This window comes from Oncorhynchus keta, chromosome 34, assembly GCF_023373465.1.
Source record: "Oncorhynchus keta strain PuntledgeMale-10-30-2019 chromosome 34, Oket_V2, whole genome shotgun sequence".
Lineage (NCBI taxonomy): Eukaryota > Metazoa > Chordata > Actinopteri > Salmoniformes > Salmonidae > Oncorhynchus > Oncorhynchus keta.
In genome coordinates this window covers 78,610,132-78,634,559 of record NC_068454.1, presented here as the reverse complement: position 1 = coordinate 78,634,559, position 24,428 = coordinate 78,610,132, and the positions used below count along the sequence as shown (strand labels likewise).

At 44.3% G+C, this 24,428-nt stretch overlaps 2 protein-coding genes across 6 annotated transcripts in view; both read right to left on the bottom strand.

The window, feature by feature from the left end:
- LOC118378878 (ceramide synthase 2-like) overlaps positions 1 to 7,623 on the bottom strand; it is a 47,072-nt gene extending 39,449 nt beyond the window's left edge. Inside the window, exon 1 of one of the 3 annotated variants that reach the window (XM_052495148.1) lies at positions 7,052 to 7,623. The gene's annotated coding sequence lies outside the window, so the exon portion shown is untranslated. Of the gene's footprint in view, positions 1 to 2,609; positions 2,739 to 7,051 lie in introns of those variants that run through there. The other 2 variants (XM_052495149.1, XM_052495150.1) reach the window with 2 other exon arrangements.
- Positions 7,624 to 15,734: 8,111 nt separating this feature from the next.
- The window catches only part of LOC127915298 (CUGBP Elav-like family member 3), an 86,933-nt gene continuing 78,239 nt past the window's right edge, over positions 15,735 to 24,428 (bottom strand). For 2 of the 3 annotated variants that reach the window (XM_052495146.1, XM_052495147.1), the window contains exons 9-14: positions 24,396 to 24,428; positions 23,876 to 23,941; positions 22,661 to 22,765; positions 22,369 to 22,512; positions 21,916 to 22,052; positions 15,735 to 16,890 (exon numbers count right to left, since the gene is read on the bottom strand). The exon at positions 24,396 to 24,428 is cut by the window's right edge. In XM_052495146.1, coding sequence (XP_052351106.1) covers positions 21,925 to 22,052; positions 22,369 to 22,512; positions 22,661 to 22,765; positions 23,876 to 23,941; positions 24,396 to 24,428 — 476 coding nt within the window. In that variant the 3' untranslated portion in view covers positions 15,735 to 16,890; positions 21,916 to 21,924. Of the gene's footprint in view, positions 16,891 to 21,198; positions 21,290 to 21,915; positions 22,053 to 22,368; positions 22,513 to 22,660; positions 22,766 to 23,875; positions 23,942 to 24,395 lie in introns of all 3 variants that reach the window. The other variant, XR_008090920.1, reaches the window with a different exon arrangement.

The following is a 24,428-nucleotide window of genomic DNA, read 5'->3' as shown; positions in this document are numbered from 1 at the left end:
GGGGGGGGGGTCCATGTATTCACTGGGAAATCAACACCTCCACAACACAGACAGGAGGTGGGGGGGTCCATGTATTCACTGGGAAATCAACACCTCCACAACACAGACAGGAGGTGGGGGGGGCATGTATTCACTGGGAAATCAACACCTCCACAACACAGACAGGAGGTGGGGGGTCCATGTATTCACTGGGAAATCAACACCTCCACAACACAGACAGGAGGTGGGGGGTCCATGTATTCACTGGGAAATCAACACCTCCACAACACAGACAGGAGGTGGGGGGGTATTCACTGGGAAATGACAGGAGGTATTCACTGGGAAATCAACACCTCCACAACACAGACAGGAGGTGGGGGGTCCATGTATTCACTGGGAAATCAACACCTCCACAACACAGACAGGAGGTGGGGGGGGTCCATGTATTCACTGGGAAATCAACACCTCCACAACACAGACAGGAGGTGGGGGGGGTCCATGTATTCACTGGGAAATCAACACCTCCACAACACAGACAGGAGGTGGGGGGGGTCCATGTATTCACTGGGAAATCAACACCTCCACAACACAGACAGGAGGTGGGGGGCCATGTATTCACTGGGAAATCAACACCTCCACAACACAGACAGGAGGTGGGGGGTCCATGTATTCACTGGGAAATCAACACCTCCACAACACAGACAGGAGGTGGGGGGTCCATGTATTCACTGGGAAATCAACACCTCCACAACACAGACAGGAGGTGGGGGGGTCCATGTATTCACTGGGAAATCAACACCTCCACAACACAGACAGGAGGTGGGGGGGTCCATGTATTCACTGGGAAATCAACACCTCCACAACACAGACAGGAGGTGGGGGGGGGAAATCAACACCTCCACAACACAGTGTCCATGTATTCACTGGGAAATCAACACCTCCACAACACAGACAGGAGGTGGGGGGTATTCACTGGGAAATCATGTATTCACTGGGAAATCAACACCTCCACAACACAGACAGGAGGTGGGGGGCATGTATTCACTGGGAAATCAACACCTCCACAACACAGACAGGAGGTGGGGGGGGTCCATGTATTCACTGGGAAATCAACACCTCCACAACACAGACAGGAGGTGGGGGTATTCACTGGATCATGTATTCACTGGGAAATCAACACCTCCACAACACAGACAGGAGGTGGGGGGTCCATGTATTCACTGGGAAATCAACACCTCCACAACACAGACAGGAGGTGGGGGGGGCATGTATTCACTGGGAAATCAACACCTCCACAACACAGACAGGAGGTGGGGGGGGTCCATGTATTCACTGGGAAATCAACACCTCCACAACACACAGACAGGAGGTGGGGGGTCCATGTATTCACTGGGATATCAACACCTCCACAACACAGACAGGAGGTGGGGGGTCCATGTATTCACTGGGAAATCAACACCTCCACAACACACAGACAGGAGGTGGGGGTCCATGTATTCACTGGGAAATCAACACCTCCACAACACAGACAGGAGGTGGGGGGTCCATGTATTCACTGGGAAATCAACACCTCCACAACACAGACAGGAGGTGGGGGGGGGTCCATGTATTCACTGGGAAATCAACACCTCCACAACACAGACAGGAGGTGGGGGGGTCCATGTATTCACTGGGAAATCAACACCTCCACGTCACAGACAGGAGGTGGTGGGGGCATGTATTCACTGGGAAATCAACACCTCCACAACACACAGACAGGAGGCGGGGGGGGGTCCATGTATTCACTGGGAAATCAACACCTCCACAACACACAGACAGGAGGTGGGGGGGGGGTCCATGTATTCACTGGGAAATCAACACCTCCACAACACAGACAGGAGGTGGGGGGGGGTCCATGTATTCACTGGGAAATCAACACCTCCACAACACAGACAGGAGGTGGGGGGGGCATGTATTCACTGTGAAATCAACACCTCCACAACACAGACAGGGGGTGGGGGGGGTCCATGTATTCACTGGGAAATCAACACCTCCACAACACAGACAGGAGGTGGGGGGCATGTATTCACTGGGAAATCAACACCTCCACAACACAGACAGGAGGTGGGGGGGGGGGGCATGTATTCACTGGGAAATCAACACCTCCACAACACAGACAGGGGTGTGGGGGGCATGTATTCACTGGGAAATCAACACCTCCACAACACAGACAGGGGGTGTGGGGGGGGCATGTATTCACTGTGAAATCAACACCTCCACAACACAGACAGGAGGTGGGGGGGCATGTATTCACTGGGAAATCAACACCTCCACAACACAGACAGGAGGCAGGGGGTCTGGACAGGTGAATAACCCTGTTGACTTTCTGTGAGCACACTAGCAGAGATATTGAACTCTTCTACTTTCCATGCCTTTAGGGCACATCACCCAGATTGCCTGCTATTCTAGAAATGTAGTACGGAACTCTGTAAAATGCTGTTGAAGATCACAACACTAACGAGCAGATGTACACAGAGCAAAGAAGAGGGTAGGACACAGTACATTGCTTACAACTACCGCATACTCCTAAGAAAAATTTCAAATGCCCTAGACAATTTCATTCTCACAGACAATTCTTAAAAGCAACATACATTGTAGATATAGAAATTCCTCTGTCCTACTGTGTTTTAGGCAGTTGATTCTTGTATAGGTGAGTCTTCTAGGCAGAGTTAACCACAACAGCACAGATACAGGGATCTTCCCTGCTACAAAACAGAGCCACAGAGCAGTCCAAAGATCATAACACATCACACACAGCAGAGAAGCAATAAAGGCCGGACTCACTTCCCTGTGTGATAACCTCTGGTCCCAACTCACAATATCATGTGGACCTAAAGCAGCCGTACCTGCAGTAAACAGTAGAGTAGGCCTGGGGGTTTCAGTATGCTAACGTATGGTCTAGAGGTCTCTCCATGGGAGGAATCATAGATTTCATTTAGATAAACATTAGAAACATGGTGGTGACATTTCAGTCAATACCAGTGTTCTTGAGTCTAAGAGCGTCAGTGTGTGTGTGTGTGTGTGTGTGTGTGTGTGCGCATCGCAACAGATCAAAGAAAAAAACTTTTTCAGGTCAGCCAGAGGATCCAGCCTGCTACAGCACTTTTCCTGACAGAAGCCCAACTCCCCTTCCTATTGGCTGACAGGATCATGTGACCGGACTCTGGCCATTTTTCTGAGCCAATCAGACGGAGGATTCCTCTCTGGCTGGATGGGAGAGTGGAAGTGCCATCTCTCTTCCTCCCTCTGTTTCTGTGGGGCTGTCTGACAGGAGAATGTGAGTCATAACGCATATAATACATCCTCTGGCACACAGAGATGACCAGGATAGAGTAGAGAAGTGTGGAGCAATATATATATATATATATATATATATATATATATATATATATATATATATGAGAGAGAGAGAGACCTGTCTAATTTCAGTGACCTTAATTGTAATTTGAGATCAGCGTTCATAACTGAGACTGCCATGTTGTAAATCATGCTTCCAGTCAATGGGAGGTTGGCGTGACAGGCAGATCTCAAATTAGGATTTGGCCTACTGAGATAAAATCTCTTGAATAAGATAGACTATGTCCAACAGTGGGTCTAAATTATGTCAGGTTAAATGATTTAGAGTCAGTGTAATTTCAACATAAAGTAATATAATCCACAACCAGATTAAAGTCCACATTCTGGTTTGGTTAATCTCAAACTAAAAATGGGATTTCATGACCTCTGATTAGAAGGTTTAGAGATCCAGAGCGTGACCCTCTGTATCCTCACCAGTCACACTGATGTTATATTATTATGACTGAAAATTCACTTTAATGCAGGTCATGCCTGAGACATTTTTAACAGCAATATTCTGTTCTGTCTGTCTCCCTCTCCAACTGGCAGAGGGAGAGGATGTTGGACTGTACTCCTTGCTGTGACCCTGTAAAAGAGCACTTTACTGAAATTAGAGGGCATAAAAACTACAAGTGATTGAAGGAGTAAAGCCTAATGGACAGATGCAGGGTAGAGAGTTGGGACTCAGATCTTTGATGTGTTAACAGTCAGCTATTGATCCATCAGTGTGTTTAAGATCAGTGACATCATGCTGTCTATGTGACATCATGCTGTCTGTGTGACATCATGCTGTCTGTGTGACATCATGCTGTCTGAGTGAGCACCTTACTTTCTACCTGTTCTTTTTAATTAAGGATGCATTTGACAGTCAAAAGTTCAAGCTATAGTTTAAAATATAAATGATGAAGAGTAAATATGAGGTGTGATCTTATTCATTGCTACATGCCACTCCATATGCTTCCCATTCCTGTTTTACCACTTTTACCTTCGCTTCTGTACACCTGCTTCAAACAGCTGAAAATTCTATATTTTGGGTTATTTAAAATGTATTTATTTCACAGTGGTTTGGATTGTGAAATGATTATCTACGCTTGTTTTGTCACATCAACTGAAATTAGGCAAAGTATTAGAATTTTAGCAACCAGGAAATGGCTGAGCGATTTTTTTATTTTGTACGTTTAAGCTTTTTATTTTTATTTTACAATTTGTCAGAAGGACCCAAACACAATATACCTTATTCAAAACATATATGAACTCGGAAATCTCAGACTTCCGAGCGTTCAAAACAACTGATAACTCGAAAAAAAACAAGCTCCCACTCTGAAAAATAACCCAACTCGGAATTCCAACTCAGGAACTCGGACCGCTTTCTAGAACTCCGACTTTTTGACCTGAAGATCACTGACGTCGTGATTTGACTTCATATTTTTCCGAGTTCACAATTATCTCATCATATATGGAACAGTGTTTGGGTCTTTGCGTGTCAAAAAGATACATGTCAAATAACACTATTTGACGCATCAAATAACACTATTTGACGCATTAAATAAGCTTTTAATTTGACACGTCAAATAACACAATTCTATTATAGAATGTTGTGTATGCTGAATTTGCACGTGTACGCCAAGCGCCACCACTACTGTCAGTAGCACTGTCAAAGCTGTACATAAAAAGTCTGCAAACAAGCACACACCGGTCTCGAACGATATGTTTACAATCCTGCTTTAATTAGAAGGCATTATTTGTTCGACAGCAACTTCTAGGGTAGCTAGCTAGCTTTAACTTGGTACCTAGCTAGCACCACTACAACCAGCCTGAAAACAATGATCAGTCGAAACTGCAGTCATTTTCATTATTCTTAGCAATGATTTAGGAATCCTTGTGAGTAAGTATTAGCTAAGTAGCCACTTTTTGTTCGCCTATTGAAATTGAACTTCAGTTCATGGAAATAAATAGCTAGCCAGCTACTTAACCCTGTTGCCCAAAACTAACGTTAAAAGCAGCCAGCTAGCTTCAGAGGTCCAACTGTCCAGTCCACTTCTATCAGATCAGTGCTAATCAAATGGCTACCCAGATTATTTGCATTGCCCCCCCACTGCTGCTACTCTCTGTTATTATCTATGCATAGGCACTTCAATAACTCTTACCTACATGTACATAATTACCCCAATTACTTCGACACCGGTGCCCACCGCACATTGACACATTAACTATGTACGGGTAACCCATGTATATAGCCCGGCTATTGTTATTTACTGCTGCTCTTTAATTTGTTGTTATTCGTATCTCTTACTTTTTTCTTAAAACGGCATTGTTGGTTAAGGGCTTGAAAGTAAGCATTTTACTGTAAGGTCTACAACACCTGTTGTATTCGGCGCATGTGACAAATAACATTTGATTTGATTTGCTGACAGAGGCGTGATGCTTGACTGGAACGATTATGTGTTGTGAAGCTCGCCACAATAAGGATTAGGCACAATAGTGGAATTTACAGGTTGCCTTCAAAATAAAATAACCTATTTGAAAGTGATGCAGAAGGTTACTGGTGGAATCATGCCATATTTAGACTAGATCATGTTAAACAAAGTTGGAATGTGAAGCAATGAAATGGGGTATCAGTCTACTCGGTGACACCCAGAGAACACAGTGAAATAAGTATGCCCCCAATGCAATGCTAAAGTCTAATATATCCAGTGTAATTTCAACGTGTTTTTTGATGTACAAATTATAATCATTTATTTTATTTTATATAACAACATTCCAAACTCGTTTAGCATGATCTATTTAACTATGGCATAATTGACAGCGATTTGCGTCACTGTCAATGACATACTTTTATTTTGAAGGCTAACCTCAAAGTCCAGTATTGTGGCTAATCCTTATTGTGGCTAGTTTCACATAGATGGGTCCGTCCACCATTAAACAAATCAAATCTGTTATAAATTAGGGTCCTTTTAAATTATGACACCTAGCTATATAGTTAATTGTCTAACTATAGCTACTGAAACAGATGATCTCGTTTTGCTACGTTTTTGGGGAAGAACATTGTTTGCATCCATCAGCTACCTAGCTTTTTTTTATGACCAGCGTTGTAGGTGCGCGAGACAACTTTACCAGCATCATAGCATACGTGTCGGTGAATCGTTGTGATATATGACATACGAGTGATAGTGTAATCAATGTGTAATACCTACGTAAAAGCTTTATGAACGCCTTAAATGATTATGTGACGTGCAGTCATATTCAGATCCAATAAGCTTATTTGACACATCAAATAGTGTTATTTGAAGTGTAGATTTTTTGACATGAAAAGACCCAAACGGCGTTCCTTAATCATAGGATAAACGTACGTGTCTTGCGTAATGACGCGTGTCTAAGTGATCGCGCTTCATTGTGGGCTGCATGCCTAGATAACCGAAAGGATTAGCGCAACCACTACGTCAAAATTGGCTATTGTAGAAAATCATTTAAAAAATAAACATTTTGTTAGTAATTTCATGTTAGGGTTAGGCATAAGGTTAGCAGTGTGGTTAAAGTTAGGGTTACGGGTAGGATTAGGTTGAAAATCTTCAACACTTGAACAGACAACAGAGTACTTACTGGCTATTGTAGAAACACTGCATATTCAGACGAAACCGTTATTCAGTTTATACCACAATAACAGTCTTATTGATGTGATTGAGATAACGGTACTTACTTTGGTCCCAATCCCCTCTCACTGAGGTCCAAGGCGATGTATGAGATTTTGGGTTTAGAGCACACGGAACAGACAGCGGTAGCCTATATGCAATTTTCAAAAAGTTCGACCGCTGAGCAGAAAATCAATCCAACCGGAGAAAGTATAGCTCCTGTTGAATATATTCTGCCTGCTGCGTTCGTGACGGCCCGGGTGTCTCGTTGTTTTAGATTAGGGTCCGACCTGACCACTTCCGCCGTTTATCCACATCTTTCCATCCAGTCAAAAAATGTTTAAATAGAAAGAAGGATTGAGATAAAAAATAAAGAGTAGGTGGGAGAAGTTGAGAGACCGCGAGACGAGTAAAGGCGGGGTTTCTTTCTGTGTCGATGGATATCCGCTCTGATTGTCCTGGATAAATCTAAACTACAAACTAAGATAATTTATCTTTCGTTGTGTCCCATGTATTATTTCTCTTCTCCCTGGGGGACAGGGTGGTTGGCCGGTAATAGGCGTATACCAGCCGAGCTGCTGCGTCTGGAGAACGGTCCGCGAGAGGGGTGAGACTAGGAGTGAAATAGAAAATAACTGGGAGGAAGAGTCACAGATGACGTTTAGGCACACGAGAACACTTAGCTGACACACACACATCCGCATTTTGTTTCCGGCCCCAATAAACACTTTTACCCTTCCTCCATAGTAATGGTGCGATTAAGGCTATTTACATGACCAACTATTAGTGCGTAAACGACCAAAAAATACAATATAGGCTAACCTAAAAATACAATATAGGCTAAGCTAAAATATACAATATAGGCTAACCTAAAAAATACAATATAGGCTAACCTAAAAAATACAATATAGGCTAACCTAAAAAGTACAATACAGGCTAACCTAAAAAATACATTATAGGCTAACCTAAAAAATACAATATAGGCTAACCTAAAAAATACAATAGGGCCCAGGGTTCCCCAACTGGCAGCACACAGGATGATTTTATTTAGCTGAGTTTTCATTGTTGGACATTAAAGACTGTAAGAACACCAGGAACTTAGCTCCAAGTGATTTTCAAGTATTTCCACGTGTAATATAGAGACACATTAGATCGTATTCCAATGTAATGAAGGTTTGTTTTGGTCAAATATTATATATGTTTGGACTTCTTGTGGTCAATTACAGTGTACAATGTTATTTATAATTATGTTCCGGCCCCCCAACCATCCGCTCAAGAAAAAATTGTCCGGCAGCTGAGTGTAGTTTGAGACCCCTGCAAGAGGCCATCTAAATACATGCAATTATGAACAAATAGTAGTCTAAAAGTAACTTGTTTTATGGGTTTGGACTTTAGACATTATTTGGTGACTTGAATGTAGGCCTATCAGTAGCAGTGTGTGTATAAAATCAGTGAGGCAGCCAAGCCAGTAAAAAGCCATATTACAACCTATGTTGTGATAATTGCATTGTTTGCTCTATAAACCATTCGTTCATACCACACCGTGATATTCAGTAAGGCTGTGACAGCACAAATACGTCACACATTGGCGGAATAAATTCAACAACACATACGTTTGTTTCATCATGAAATAGGATCGCAACATCTGTCTAGTGAAGTCCACAAAGCAAATATTGCATACAATCAGTTTTATCACCTGCAGCAGGGTCAAGCAAGTTCGTGCTTTCGACAGTTTACTAAGTAACTACTGATTTAGAACCATTGAGTTACTGCAAGTCAGCACAAAGACAACAGGAGCACTGCCTTCACTATTCCAGCACCATTTAAACATTGAAACATAAAATCAACAAGGCTATATATGCTTAGTTTAAGCATATATAGCCTTGTTGATTTGATGTTTAACAACAAACTCAAAGATACCAAAATACATTTAGTCCAATCAATAATGCTAAATATTCTGTGGCTGTCCATGGTACTGATTTCTGTGTGTATGTGTGCCTGTAAAACAATAAATGTTGACTCACCCTACTTGAAGACTAGTTGAACGCCAATGCCATCCTCCTCTCTTTCATTTTGGCAAAACGTTCTATTTAGTTTAGTTTATTAATTCAACCATTTAAAAAAACAAGCACACATAAAACTTGAAAAAGACATACATGCACATAAATAAAATCATAGAGGATAACACACAATAAAGTCTGGGACTTATTTCCATTATGGTCCTCTTGAGACAATATGGCTAGACAAGATGGAACACAGTATGGCAGTGAAATAGTCAAACAATAACAGAGCAGAAGAACACCTATCTCGTCATTCCAGTTACAGGGGTTATTCATATGGGCACAGAAGACATCAAACATATTTCAACTTTATTTTTATAGCTGCCCAGAGAGGAAGTTTTTTTAAAGGTAATCTATGGCTCTGTCACACAGTACAGTTTTTGCTCGCCTGACTTCCTTGCATGGACAATGAACCAGCTAAGTTCAATCAATCAATCAATCAATCAATCAATCAATCAATCAATCAATCAAATGTATTTATAAAGCCCTTCTTACATCAGCTGATGTCACAAAGTGCTGTACAGAAACCCAGCCTAAAACCACAAACGGCAAGCAATGCAGGTGTAGAAGCACGGTGGCTAGGAAAAACTCCCTAGAAAGGCCGGAACTTAGGAAGAAACCTAGAGAGGAACCAGGCTATGAGGGGTGGCCAGTCCTCTTCTGGGTGTGCCGGGTGGAGTTAAAACAGAACATGGTCAAAATGTTAAAATGTTCATAGATGACCAACAGGGTCAAAATAATAATAATCACAGTGGTTGTAGAGGGTGCAACAGGTCAGCACCTCAGGAGTAAATGTCAGTTGGCTTTTCATAGCCGATCATTCAGAGTATCTCTACCACACCTGCTGTCTCTAGAGAGTTGAAAACAGCAGGTCTGGGACAAGGTAGCACGTACGATGAACAGGTCAGGGTTCCATAGCAGCAGACAGAACAGTTGAAACTGGAGCAGCAGCACGACCAGGTGGACTGGGGACAGCAAGGAGTCATCAAATAAATGTACTCAAAAATATAAATAGTAATGTTCAGAAAACAACTTAAGTAGTACTTTAAAGTATTTTTACTTAAGTACTTTTACACCACTGCCACTGAGACATATAGGCCAATGTGGCACACCTGTAGGCTATACCAAAAGTCATGCGTAATTGGAATAGCATTCTGAATTGTGTCACCACTGGTCCCGCATAGCTGAGGGGACATCACTGACTTCTATGCAACCAGATAGTATGTGGCTGGTTGGGCAATATGCACGTGAAGCTGAAGGGAGGATGAGATGAGACCAGACAAGCACAGTGCTGAACATCGTGGTAATTAATGTAAAGTCCTCTATATGCTCAAATCACTGTTTATTGGCTTGGGGGGGTACTGTCACGTTCTGACCATAGTTATTTTGTGTTTTCCTTGTTTTAGTGTTGGTCAGGACGTGAGCTGGGTGGGCATTCTATGTTGTGTGTCTAGCTTGTCTATTTCTATGTTTGGCCTGATATGGTTCTCAATCAGAGGCAGGTGTTAGTCGTTGTCTCTGATTGGGAACCATATTTAGGTAGCCTGTTTTGTGTTGGGATTTGTGTGGTTGATTCCTGTCTTTGTGTTTTATGCACCAGTTAGGACTATTTTGGTTTTCACGGTTATTGTTTTGTATCCTGTTCATGTTTGAGTTACCTTATTAAATTAACATGAACTATAACCACGCTGCGTTTTGGTCCGCCTCTCCTTCCCAGGAAGAAAGCCATTACAGACACGTTTTGCATTTATGTCTCCTGTAACCTTTTTTGACATCTATCCAACATATTATCCCAAAGCCACATAATACATTTCTGAAATCCTCAAGACGTTTCCTTATCACACACAAAATATCACATTCACTGGAGACATAAGCCACACATTTGTGTACGCTGAGTCAAAACCATATTTTCAGTTTGTATTGGTAGACTGGGACAGCAGGTCAGGTGAATTAGAACCCATTGTTATAGTGTTAATTGTAACCCAATGACAATTAGGTTTTGTGTTATTAGGAGACATCTGAGGATTTCAGAATGTATCATGTGTAGGGCTAATTTGTTGGCTAGAGGTCTGAAGAGGTTACAGAAGAGGGAAATGCAAAAAGGGTCACACTTTTTCTGAATTGACTTAAATAGCAGTACTAATAACAGTACTACAAGAGAACATGAACAGGATATAGTTGTACAACACCAGAGCCCTGTCTAGCCTAAGTACAGGAGGTCCCTAATGTAAACTGGAACTCTTTCCTCCATTGGAAAAGCCTATAAGACTGTCCCACTTCAGCTACTCCATGCTGTCCCACATCAGCTACTCCATGCTGTCCCACTTTAGCTACTCCATGCTGTCCCACTTCAGCTACTCCATGCTGTCCTACTTTAGCTACTCCATGCTGTCCTATTTCAGCTACTCCATGCTGTCCCACTTAAGCTACTCCATGCTGTCCCACTTCAGCTACTCCATGCTGTCCCACTTCAGCTACTCCATGCTGTCCCACTTCAGCTACTCCATGCTGTCCCACTTCAGCTACTCCATGCCGTCCCACTTCAGCTACTCCATGCTGTCCCACTTCAGCTACTCCATGCCGTCCTACTTTAGCTACTCCATGCTGGCCTACTTCAGCTACTCCATGCCATCCTACTTGAGCTACTCTATGCTGTCTCAACTTAGCTACTCCATGCTGTCCCACTTCAGCTACTCCATGCCGTTCTACTTTAGCTACTCTATACTGTCCCACTTCAGCTACTCCATGCTGTCCCACTTCAGCTACTCCATGCCGTCCTACTTTAGCTACTCCATGCTGTCCTACTTCAGCTACTCCATGCCGTCCTACTTGAGCTACTCTATGCTGTCTCAACTTAGCTACTCAATGCTGTCCCACTTCAGCTACTCCATGCCGTCCTACTTTAGCTACTCTATGCTGTCCCACTTCAGCTACTCCATGCCGTCCCACTTCAGCTACTCCATGCCGTCCTACTTTAGCTACTCCATGCTGTCCTACTTCAGCTACTCCATGCCGTCCCACTTCAGCTACTCCATGCCGTCGCACTTCAGCTACTCCATGCTATCCTACTTCAGCTACTCCATGCTGTCCCACTTCAGCTACTCCATGCCGTCCTACTTTAGCTACTCTATGCTGTCTCAACTTAGCTACTCCATGCTGTCCTACTTCAGCTACTCCATGCCGTCCTACTTTAGCTACTCTATGCTGTCTCAACTTAGCTACTCCATGCTGTCCCACTTCAGCTACTCCATGCCGTCCTACTTTAGCTACTCCATGCCGTCCTACTTTAGCTACTCCATGCTGTTCTACTTTAGCTACTCCATGCTGTCCTATTTCAGCTACTCCATGCCGTCCTACTTTAGCTAGCTATGGTTGAAAAACAATGACTGAATTACAAAATGGAAACATAATATTAGCAACTTTTTAATGTATTTTGATGCACCAGTACATAGTATGCACATGTACATCACCATCTGGCACAGTGCATTATTTATGACAGTTTTATACCTTAACATCAAAACAGAAAAATAAGTTTGAAGTTTGCTCTGACCCCCTTGATGAGGTGACACCAATGAATTGATGTGATTTGGATCATGTGGTTTCTCAGCAAGGATTTAGTAACCAAGACCAATAAATAAACCCTTAGGATTAAGCTGTGCCAGTTGATATGATGTCCCACTCTTTCTGAACTCACCCTAAGTGAATGGTGTGTGTAAAGACAGTATGGACACTATGTGAATAGAAAAGGTGTGTACAGCAGTAGTTATATAAGATAAGCCATCACTAGAATACAGTATAAACAATGCATTCGGAAAGTATTCAGACCCCTTGAATTTTTCCACATTTTGTTACATTATCTTATTTACATAAGCATTCAGACCCTTTGCTATGAGTCTCTAAATTGAGCTCAGGTGCATCCTGTTTCCATTGATCATCCTTGAGATGTTTCTACAAAGGGTAGTAAATTAAGTCCACGTGTAGTAAATTACATTTATTGGACATGATTTGAAAAGGCACACACCTATCACAGATGACAATGCATGTCAGAGCAAAAACCAATCCATGAGATTGAAGGAATTGTCAGTAGAGCTCCGAGATAGGATTATGTCGAAGCACAGATCTGGGGAAGGGTACCAAAGAATTTATGCAGTTTTGAAGGTCCCCAAGAACACAGTGGCCTCCATCATCTTAAATGGAAGAAGTTTGGAACTACCATGACTTCCTAGAGCTGGCCACCCGGCCAAACTGAGCAATCGGGGCAGAAGGGCCTTGGTCAGGGAGGTGACCAAGAACCCGGTGGTCACTCTGATAGAGCTCCAGATTTCCTCTGTGGAGATGGGAAAACCTTCCAGAAGGACAACCATCTCTGCAGCACTCCAACAATCAGGCTTTTATAGTAACAGACGGAAGCCACTCCTCAGTAAAAGGCACATGACAGCCCACTTGGAGTTTGCCAATAGGCACCTAAAGATTCTCAGACCATGAGAAACAAGATTCTCGGGTCTGATGAAACCAAGATTGAACTCTTTAGCCTGAAAGCCAAGCATCACGTCTGGAGGAAATCTGGCACCATCCCTACGGTGAAGCATGGTGGTGGCAGCATCACGTCTGGAGGAAATCTGGCACCATCCCTACGGTGAAGCATGGTGGTGGCAGCATCACGTCTGGAGGAAATCTGGCACCATCCCTACGGTGAAGCATGGTGGTGGCAGCATCAGGCTGTGGGTGTAATGAATTTCCTCCTCTTCTTCCGAAGAGGAGAGGCGAAACGGATCAGAGGACCAATACGCGGCGTGGTAATTGTCCATGGTTCTTTTTAATGCGTTAAGGTACACATGAACAACTGACTACAAAAAAAACAAGAAATGTGAAAACTCAAAACAGTCCTATCTGGTGCAAAGACAGAGACAGGAACACTCACCCACAAACACACAGTGAAACCCAGGCAACCTAAGTATGATTTTCAATCAGAGACAACTAATGACACCTGCCTCTGATTGAGAACCATACTAGGCCGAAACATAGAAATTCCCAAAACCTAGAAAAACAAACATAGACTGCCCACCCAACTCATGCCCTGACCATACTAACTAAATACAAAACACAGGAAATAAAGGTCAGAACGTGACAGCGGGGATGTTTTTCAGTGGCAGGGACTGGGAGACTAGTCAGGATCGAGAGAAAGATGAACGGAGCAAAGTACAGAGAGATCCTTGATAAAAACCTGCTCCAGAGAGCTCAGGACCTCAGACTGGGGCGAAGGTTCACCTTCCAACAGTACAACAACCCTAAGCACACAGCCAAGACAATGCAGGAGTGGCTTCGGGAGAAGTTTCTGAATGTCCTTGAGTGGCCCAGCCAAAGCCCGGACTTGAACCCGATCGAACATCTCTGGAGAGACCTGAAAATAACTGTGCATCGATGCTCCCCATCCAACCTGACAGCTTGAGAGGATCTGCAGAGAAGAATGGGAGAAACTCCCGAAATACAGGTTTGCCAAGCTTATAGCGTCATACATACCCAAGAATACTCAATGCTGTAATCGCTGCTAAAGGTGGTTCAACAAAGTACTGAATAAAGGGTCTGAATACTTATGTAAATGTAATATTTCCGTTTTTTATTTTTAATACATTTGCAAAAATGTCTAAAAACTGTTTTTGCGTTGTCATTATGGGGTATTGTGTGTAGATTGGTGAGAGAAAAAAAAACAATTTAATACATGTTTGAATAACGCTGGAATGTAACAAAATGTGGAAAAAGTCAAGGGGTCTGAATACTTTCCGAATGCACTGTACATGTAAAGTGGGTAAAACAGTATGTAAACATTATTAAAGTGACCAGTGTTCAATGACTATGTACAGTAGATGGTGCATCAGTCTCTAAGGTGCAGGGTAGAGTACCGGATGGTAACTGGCTAGTGATATTGTCTAAGTTAATTGCACTCTTAGAGAATTAACACCTGAATCAACATTATAAATGTTATATTGAAAAATGAGCAGTGCCCTGCCCTGAACCTTAGACAATGTCACTAGCCAGCTACCATCCGGTAGCCAGCTAGTTACATTGGTCACTTTAATAATAATGTTTACATACTGTTTTACCCACTTTACATGTACAGTGCATTCGGAAAGTATTCAGACCCCTTGACTTTGTCCACATTTTGTTACATTCCAGCCTTATTCAAAAATGTATTCAATAGTTTTTTTCCCTCACCAATCTACACACAACGCCCCATAATGACAACACAAAAACAGTTTTTTTTCAGAGTTACTGAAATGGTTGTTTCAGTTGAAATGGTTTAGGCAGTCTCCTTTATCAATGTTCCTAACCCTGAAAGTTGTTCTGAATGTAGGTTGTGTCACGCCCTGACCTGAGTATTCTTTGTTTTAACTACCTACCGAGGTGGAGACTGGAATCTGTGCCTGTCTCGCCCTCTACTGGTCAATTACAATCTGTACTGTTCCTTCTATCTCTCTTTTACATATTTGAACTGTTCCTTCTCCCCTCTGCCTCTCTCGCACGCGCCTCTCTCGCACTCTCCTCTGTCCCGCACTCTCACACTCTCCTCTCTCCCTCCCCCTCTCTCTCTCTCCCCCCCTCTATCCCTCCCTCTCTCTCTCTCTCTCCCCCCCTCTATCCCTCCCTCCCTCTCTCTCTCTTACACAAACACACACACAATAAATAAAACATATTTGATGTATAATACTTTTTATTTTAACTTAAAAAGAGATTGGATCAAAAACAGACTCAATAAATAAGAAATAAATATCATTGTTGTAATAATTCATTCATAATTATAATTACTCTGACAGAGTCTGACAGAAACAGACCCTTTTTTGCTCTAAAAAATTCTAAAATCAGAAACTCGTTTCCCCTTTAAACCCTTCATCATTTCTCCCTATTAACAAAAATAATTGATAAATTAGTCAATAAATAAAAAATTGTTAAAATATTAAAACCTCTCAGAAAAGGTGCAGTCCCTCCCACCCACATTTATCCTAAAATCTAAGTAGAAATTGAAAATATGTTTGTGATTCTCCCCTTTCTTTATTTCTAATACAATATCCCCTAACGAAGATAATAATCATAAAAACAATAATAATAATAATATTGTGTCATTTTTCAGTGGTTTATCTAAAGTACTCTCTTTTTGCATTTTTTTGTAATTTTCTAAACGTTACTCTTCTTAAAGTAAATTATTTACAGGCCATAAGGATCTCTCTCCAAAGTTTCTCTAAATTACTCATTTTTGTCTCAATATTTTTTCCTGTTTTCCTTTTTTTTATTACGAAATGGAGGCCTTCCTATTTGTATCATGTTATACACATGTAATAGCCATGTAATATGACATGTTATGGTCCAAAGAAGTGATATATCACCATTATTCATCATCTCATCAATGACTTTAGTATGTACTTCCTGGGTCGTGTATGTATGTGATCTTCACTGCCCTACACACTCCAGACAAACTCCTCACAAACCATTTTCAAACTGAGTCCAGTTCAATGGGTACGATTACTGACATATATGTATTTGAAAGTATGTGAGTGTTTGTGTGTGTGAGGACTATAATATGTACATTGGTCAATATCTGTGCCTTGGTCCTTTTAGAGTGCAATGTGTGTGTGGTGTGTGTGTGTGTGTGTGTGTGTGCGTGTGTGCGTGTGTGTGTGTGTGTGTGTGTGTGTGTGTGTGTGTGTGTGTGTGTGTGTGTGTGTGTGTGTGTGTGTGTGTGTGGTATTTGTGTGTGTGTGTGGTGTTTGTGTGTGTGCTGTTCCCCGTCGCTCAAAAGAAAGGTAGTAGGTCTGAGGGCGCAATGCACGCTGGGATTCCACCATGGCCAGAGTCTGAGAGAGAGAGAGAGAGAGAGAGAGAGAGCAGAGAGAGAGAGAGAGAGAGCAGAGAGAGAGAGCAGAGAGAGAGAGCAGAGAGAGAGAGAGAGAGAGAGCAGAGAGAAGAGAGAGAGAGAGAGCAGAGAGAGAGAGAGAGCAGAGAGAAGAGAGAGAGAGAGAGAGAGAGAGAGAGAGAGAGAGAGAGAGAGAGCAGAGAGAGAGAGCAGAGAGAGAGAGAGAGAGAGAGCAGAGAGAGAGAGAGAGAGAGAGAGAGCAGAGAGAGAGAGAGAGCAGAGAGAGAGAGAGCAGAGAGAGAGAGAAGAGAGAGCAGAGAGAGAGAGAGAGAGAGAGAGAGAGCAGAGAGAGAGAGCAGAGAGAGAGAGAGAGAGCAGAGAGAGAGAGCAGAGAGAGAGAGAGCAGAGAGAGAGAGAGCAGAGAGAGAGAGAAGAGAGAGAGAGAGAGAGCAGAGAGAGAGAGAGAGAGAGAGCAGAGAGAGAGAGAGCAGAGAGAGAGAGAGAGCAGAGAGAGAGAGAGAGACAGAGAGAGAGAGAGAGAGAGAGAGAGAGCAGAGAGAAAGAGAGCAGAGAGAGAGAGAGAGAGCAGAGAGAGAGAGAGAGAGAGAGAGAGAGCAGAGAGAGAGAGCAGAGAGAGAGAGAGAGAGAGAGAGAGAGAGAGAGAGAGAGAGAGAGAGAGAGAGAGAGAGAGAGAGCAGAGAGAGAGAGAGCAGAGAGAGAGAGAGAGAGAGAGAGCAGAGAGAGAGAGAGAGAGAGAAGAGAGAGAGAGAGAGAGAGAGAGTGAGAGCAGAGAGAGTGAGAGCAGAGAGAGTGAGAGCAGAGAGAGAGAGAGCAGAGAGAGAGAGAGAGAGAGAGAGAGAGAGAGAGAGAGAGCTTGTTAGGACATGGATATAGTCTTGTGGTTAACCTCTACTATAATCCTCTATATATCAGAGAACAAAGAAATAACAGTATAGAAACAATTCATCCCTCATGTGGATGACATTTCCAACAAAAAAATCTATTACCAGAAACCATTTGCACAAAACAGTTTACCTCTACTAAGTCTGCATCATTGGTTACTATAGTAAACCTCTGTGTTTTTCAACAGGGCTAACGTCATGGTGCTTTTACACATAGACATACAGAGTGTCCAGGGCATGCAACTCAACACAGTGAAATATCCATGAATATTGTTGTTGTCATTTGGGAGGCCTTTTGCCTTTTCTGTAATTGTATGTATGTATGTGTGTTTGTGTGTGTGTGTGTCCGTGCACGCACACGTTGTACTTGTGTCTAAGATCACGGCAAGCAAAGGTTCCCAACATGCATCACTCTCTGGCAGTTGCAGTATAGAAATTCTGGGTAACAGTCTCCCTTAGTCCACAAGTAGCTTAGAATTCTGTGTGGTAGCTTCTCTTGTAAATTTGTAAATTAAAGCAATTACAATACATTTTTCTCATTTGTTGTCTTTTAATGTTATTATTAGATTATTAAGATAAACTGATCTAAGGTCAGTTTTGTGTTTTCTCCCATATGGTTAACGTTTTGATTTGGGGCAGGTTAGCTGATCCTAGATCTGGTTCTATGGGTAACCTCTACCCATACCAAGACACAATTTTTCCCCCCCATGTATATTCATTCTCCCAGAATTCCTATAGTTTAAGTATGTTCTCCAATCGACAAGAGGCTATGTTTAACACCATCACAACCACAAACCATTACCTCAAAGCACCGGCCAGGGGGGTGAGAGAAGGGGAGAGAGAAAGGAAGCAAGAGAGAGAAAGAATGAGAAAGAAAGATGGGAGGGGAGAAAAGGAGAGGAGTGATAGATGGAGTGATAGAGAGATATAAAACAGGAGGGGGAAATAGACTGGTAGAAAAGAAGGGGAAATAGACTGGTAGAAAAGAAGGGGAAATAGACTGGTAGAAAAGAAGGGGAAATAGACACCAATCAGAAAGTCAGGCCAGTCCACAGTCTTACCAATCAGAAGCCAAGGACACACAGCCTACCAATCAGAATCCAGATCAGCAGAGTTTAGTGTCATCAGAGGTCCACAGTCCAGTGCTGCATCTGAATAGTCTGAAGTAACTTCCTCTCCCTGTCTCTTTCCTCTCTACTCTCATCTGCTCATCTTCCACCATATTGTTTTCACCTATTATTTGGTTCCAGTGCAGATGAAGGAAATGCGACCAGGTGATGAAGGCTCTTTAAACTATGAGATGGACTTGGACTTATCCTAGGAATGTGTGCTGCTTATTGGGAGTTATTTACAATTCCTTGCTTAGCTTACACATGCTAAATAATTTCACACATTTTCCTTACAAAGGGGTTACCCACCTCTATATCCACATAGGCTATGATCATCACCAAATGCAGATGGCTGGGCTGGACTAGGCTGGGCTGGACTAGGCTGGGCTGGACTGGACTGAGCTGGGCTGGACTAGGCTGGGCTGGACTGGACTGAGCTGGGCTGGACTGGGCTGGACTGGACTGAGCTGGGCTGGACTAGGCTGGGCTGGACTAGACTGGGCTGGACTGGACTGAGCTGTGCTGGACTAGGCTGGGCTGGACTGGACTGAGCTGGGCTGGACTAGGCTGGGCTGGGCTGGACTAAGCTGGGCCTGGCTGGACTAGGCTGGGCTGGGCTGGACTGGACTGGGCTGGACTAGGCTGGGCTGGGCTGGACTAGGCTGGGCTTGACTAGGCTGGGCTGGGCTAGGCTGGGCTGGACTAGGCTGGGCTGGACTAGACTGAGCTGGACTGGACTGAGCTGGGCTGGACTAGGCTGGGCTGGACTGGACTGGACTGAGCTGGGCTGGGCTGGGCTGGACTGAGCTGGGCTGGGCTGGACTGAGCTGGGCTGGGCTGGGCTGGACTGGACTGAGCTGGGATGGACTGGGCTGGGTTGGACTGGACTGAGCTGGGCTGGACTGGACTGAGCTGGGCTGGGATGGACTGGGCTGGGCTGGACTGGACTGAGCTGGGCTGGACTGGACTGGGCTGGACTAGGCTGGGCTGGGATAGTTCTAGGCTGGGCTGGACTGGACTGAGCTGGGCTGGACTAGGCTGGACTGGACTGGACTGAGCTGGGATAGTTCTAGGCTAGACTGGGATAGTTCTAGGCTAGACTGGACTGGACTGAGCTGGGATAGTTCTAGGCTGGGCTGGACTGAGCTGGGATAGTTCTAGGCTAGACTGGACTGGACTGAGCTGGGATAGTTCTAGGCTGGGCTGGACTGAGCTGGGATAGTTCTAGGCTGGGCTGGACTGAGCTGGGATAGTTCTAGGCTGGGCTGGACTGAGCTGGGATAGTTCTAGGCTGGGCTGGACTGAGCTGGGATAGTTCTAGGCTGGGCTGGACTGAGCTGGGATAGTTCTAGGCTGGGCTGGACTGAGCTGGGATAGTTCTAGGCTGGGCTGGACTGAGCTGGGATAGTTCTAGGCTAGACTGGACTGAGCTGGGATAGTTCTAGGCTAGACTGGACTGAGCTGGGATAGTTCTAGGCTAGACTGGGATAGTTCTAGGCTAGACTGGACTGAGCTGGGATAGTTCTAGGCTAGACTGGACTGGACTGAGCTGGGATAGTTCTAGGCTAGACTGGACTGGACTGAGCTGGGATAGTTCTAGGCTAGACTGGGATAGTTTACGGCGTAAATCTGTACTTTAAACCCAACAACATTGTGGTTCCCCATTACACACTGAATGGCCTGGTTAGAGACTGTAGGAAAACATTCAGAAACCTACTGTAACCACACAGTTAACTAGACACCCTCACACACACACACACACACACACACACACACACACACACACACACACACACACACACACACACACACACACACACACACACACACACACACACACACACACACACACACACACACACACACACACACACACAGCCCACCTCAGTCTAGCCCAAATATACAGGAGCACTATAATGATAATGACACCAAACAGAACACTACAGAAACTGATCAAAAACTAAACTGCGGAAAAACAACGACCATTAATACAGAATTTATCCAAATATCCAATACAATTATCCATCAGTCAATGCGGATATTCAATCGAATCAATTGATACTTAATTTATCAGATCCCAGTTATTGACAGTTATTGATCAGTATGTGCACAGGTCAATACAAAATAAAGTCACAATGCACCAAACACAGTCTGTGGTCACCACAGCAACAGGGCATGCAGGTCAGTGCATGGCCGGTTGCTCGGGGCGACGGAACAAACAAACAAATCGCCAAGGGCAACCAGCACAGGCAATCCACCTCCACAGCAACCTAGACACAGGCCAACCAATCAACTTACAACACGTGAGAGGAAGGGGGGTCGGGGCTTTATCGGTCGCTAGGTAACCATAGTGATGGGATCCCCGCGAATTATGATTGGACGGGAGGATCTCGGGTGAGGTGTGTTGTTGTTTCAGGAAAAGATTAAAAAACATCAGAAAATAAAAATAAATAAAAAATATAAAGTTGGATAACAATATTTCAATAATTTAGTTTTAATTTGGCTACAATATCTCTAAATGATTAAACTACCTACAAAGCATTTTTTGTTATTTCATGTGTTTAATATTCTTTACCACATATGCACTGCTTATTTAAGATCCCGCCCACTCTAGTCATATAGCCCTTTCACCAATCAGCATTTTAGAAAGCTGTGACTGACAGCAGCTTGCATAAACTCCATTGTCATTCTTTCCTGTTTCCTCCCCAAACCCAAATATCCCTCCTCCTTCCCATCACTTCTCTCTTACACGCCTCCCCGACCTCTCTTCTACCCTCCTCTCTCCTTCCTCCTACCCTCCTCTCTCGTACCCTCCTGTCTCATCCCTCCTTTCTCCTTCCTCCTACCCTCCTCCCCTCCACCCGACCTCTCTCTTGCCTCCTCCCCTCCTCTCTTCTACCCTCCAGTCTCCTCCCTCATTCCCTTCTTCTCTTTTATTGCCTCCCATTCCTCCATCCCTCTATCCACACATTCTTTCTCCTCCCTCTCTCTTTCCCAGCCCCTATCCCTTCTCACCTCTCTCCTTCAGTAGGGGCGGTTGGCGTCTTTAGGTCGTTTCAGCTGCACCTTGAGTCTCTTCATGCCGATCTGGAACCCATTCATAGCCTGGATGGCAGTCTGGGCACTGGATGGGTTGTCAAAACTCACAAAACCTGGGGAGGGAGGGAGGAACGAGAGAGGAAGAGGGAACAGAGATAGAAACATTCTGAAATAACATGTATGTAATATAACATGTATAATCACATTGCTTTGTTGCAACAGACAGAGATACAGTCATACAGTATGCTACCAGCAACTGTGAGTTATGATCATCATGTATCATAGCAACAGGTGGAATTGCAATTCTCTCTTATCTCCCTCCATTTCTCCTCCGTTCCTCCTTTCTTTCCTTTTCTCCTGGATACTCACTATTCACCCATCCCTGCCTCTCTCCTATGTCTCCCTCCAATCCCTCTCTCTCTGTCTTACCGAAGCACTTGCTCTGGTTGGTGGCGCGGTCTACAAAGACTTTAGCTGAGATGACGTTTCCAAAGGGCAGAAACATCTGGAGCATCTCACTGTCACTGAACTCCTGAGGCAGGTGGTAGATAAAGATATTACAACCCTCCGGCCCTAGGGAAGGAACACACACACGTTTGGGTCTGCGACGGAGAGACACACTCACACAAATATTCATGAGGATCTGTGATTCACACGCACACTAATCTGAGACACACACACACACAACAGGTGCTGTCTGAGAGACAGGAAGTGACATCACCTTCTCGCTGCTGCTGTTGCTGGGGCTGCTGGTGTTGCTGGGCAACCAGGGTAGGTTGCTGTGGAAAATGCTGGCCGACCAATCCATAGGCAGCAGGGTACGCCGCTGTGATGAGAGAGAGAGTGACATCAGATGATGAAACACTGTTTGGAGGTCCAAGACACCCCTAACCACAGAGCTAGGATCAGATTACCCTACATGCCCTCAATGGCAGAGATGGTAGGGAGGAACACACCTCTGACCCTGTACCCCAGGGATCATCAACTAGATTCACCTCTGACCCTGTACCACAGGGATCATCAACTAGATTCACCTCTGACCCTGTACCACAGGGATCATCAACTAGATTTATCTCTGACCCTGTACCCCAGGGATCATCAACTAGATTCACCTCTGACCCTGTACCACAGGGATCACCAACTAGATTAATCTCTGACCCTGTACCACAGGGATCATCAACTAGATTCACCTCTGACCCTGTACCACAGGGATCATCAACTAGATTCACCTCTGACCCTGTACCACCGGGATCATCAACTAGATTCACCTCTGACCCTGTACCACAGGGATCATCAACAAGATTCACCTCTGACCCTGTACCCCAGGGATCATCAACTAGATTCACCTCTGACCCTGTACCACAGGGATCATCAACTAGATTCACCTCTGACCCTGTACCACAGGGATCATCAACTAGATTCACCTCTGACCCTGTACCACAGGGATCATCAACTAGATTCACCTCTGACCCTGTACCACAGGGATCATCAACTAGATTCACCTCTGACCCTGTACCACAGGGATCATCAACTAGATTCACCTCTGACCCTGTACCACAGGGATCATCAACTAGATTCAGCCGCAGGCTGATTGTTTTCTTGAGTCGATGGTCAGGGGGCCGGAAAATAATTACAAGAATCCCGATATAACGTTTGACTAAAACATAATAATGCTTACATTTGTATACCATCACATATATCTCTCTACTATGCATTGGAAATCATGTTGGAAAAAATATAAAAAATTAAAATCACTTTTTTTTTTTTATCTCCTAAAATTTGTGTGGCCAAATAAAATCACTGCTGGAGAACCCTGCTGTACCAGTTAATTACTGTCCTACTCTGAGAGCATTGAGGACCTCATTCTGACAATGCAAAATGAACCCAGTCACTATAAGTGTCATAGGAGCTGGTAGTGTGTGTGACTGTGGACCACCTGTGTAGTGCTGCATGCCTGCATACGCCTGCTGGAGAGGATCTAGAGATAATGCTGGACTCTGGGCTGCAGGGAGAGAGGGAGGGAAGCAGAGAGGCAAGGAGGCAGGGAGGGAGGCAGGGAAGCAGGGAGGGAGGCAGGGAGGGAGAGAGAGAGAGAAAGAGGGAGAGAGAGAGGAAGGGAGATAAGTAGGGAGGGAAGTAGGAATGCAGGGAGGGAGGGAGAGAGGGAGAGAGAGAGGAAGGGAGATAAGTAGGGAGGGAAGCAGGAATGCAGGGAGGGAGGGAGAGAGGGAGAGAGAGAGGAAGGGAGATAAGTAGGGAGGGAGAGAGAGAGGGAGGGAAGCAGGAATGCAGTGAGGGAGGGAGGGAGAGACGGAGGGAGAGAGTGAAGGAAGCAGGAGACCAGGGAGGGGGGGGGAGTGGCAGAGCAGAGCAGAGCAGAGAGTGAATATAGGAAACACATGGAGATATCAGTATTTCTGTGGTAAATATTATATCTTTGGTAATTCAGCTCGTACCTTGGTATGCATGAATGCCATTGGTGTATAGTG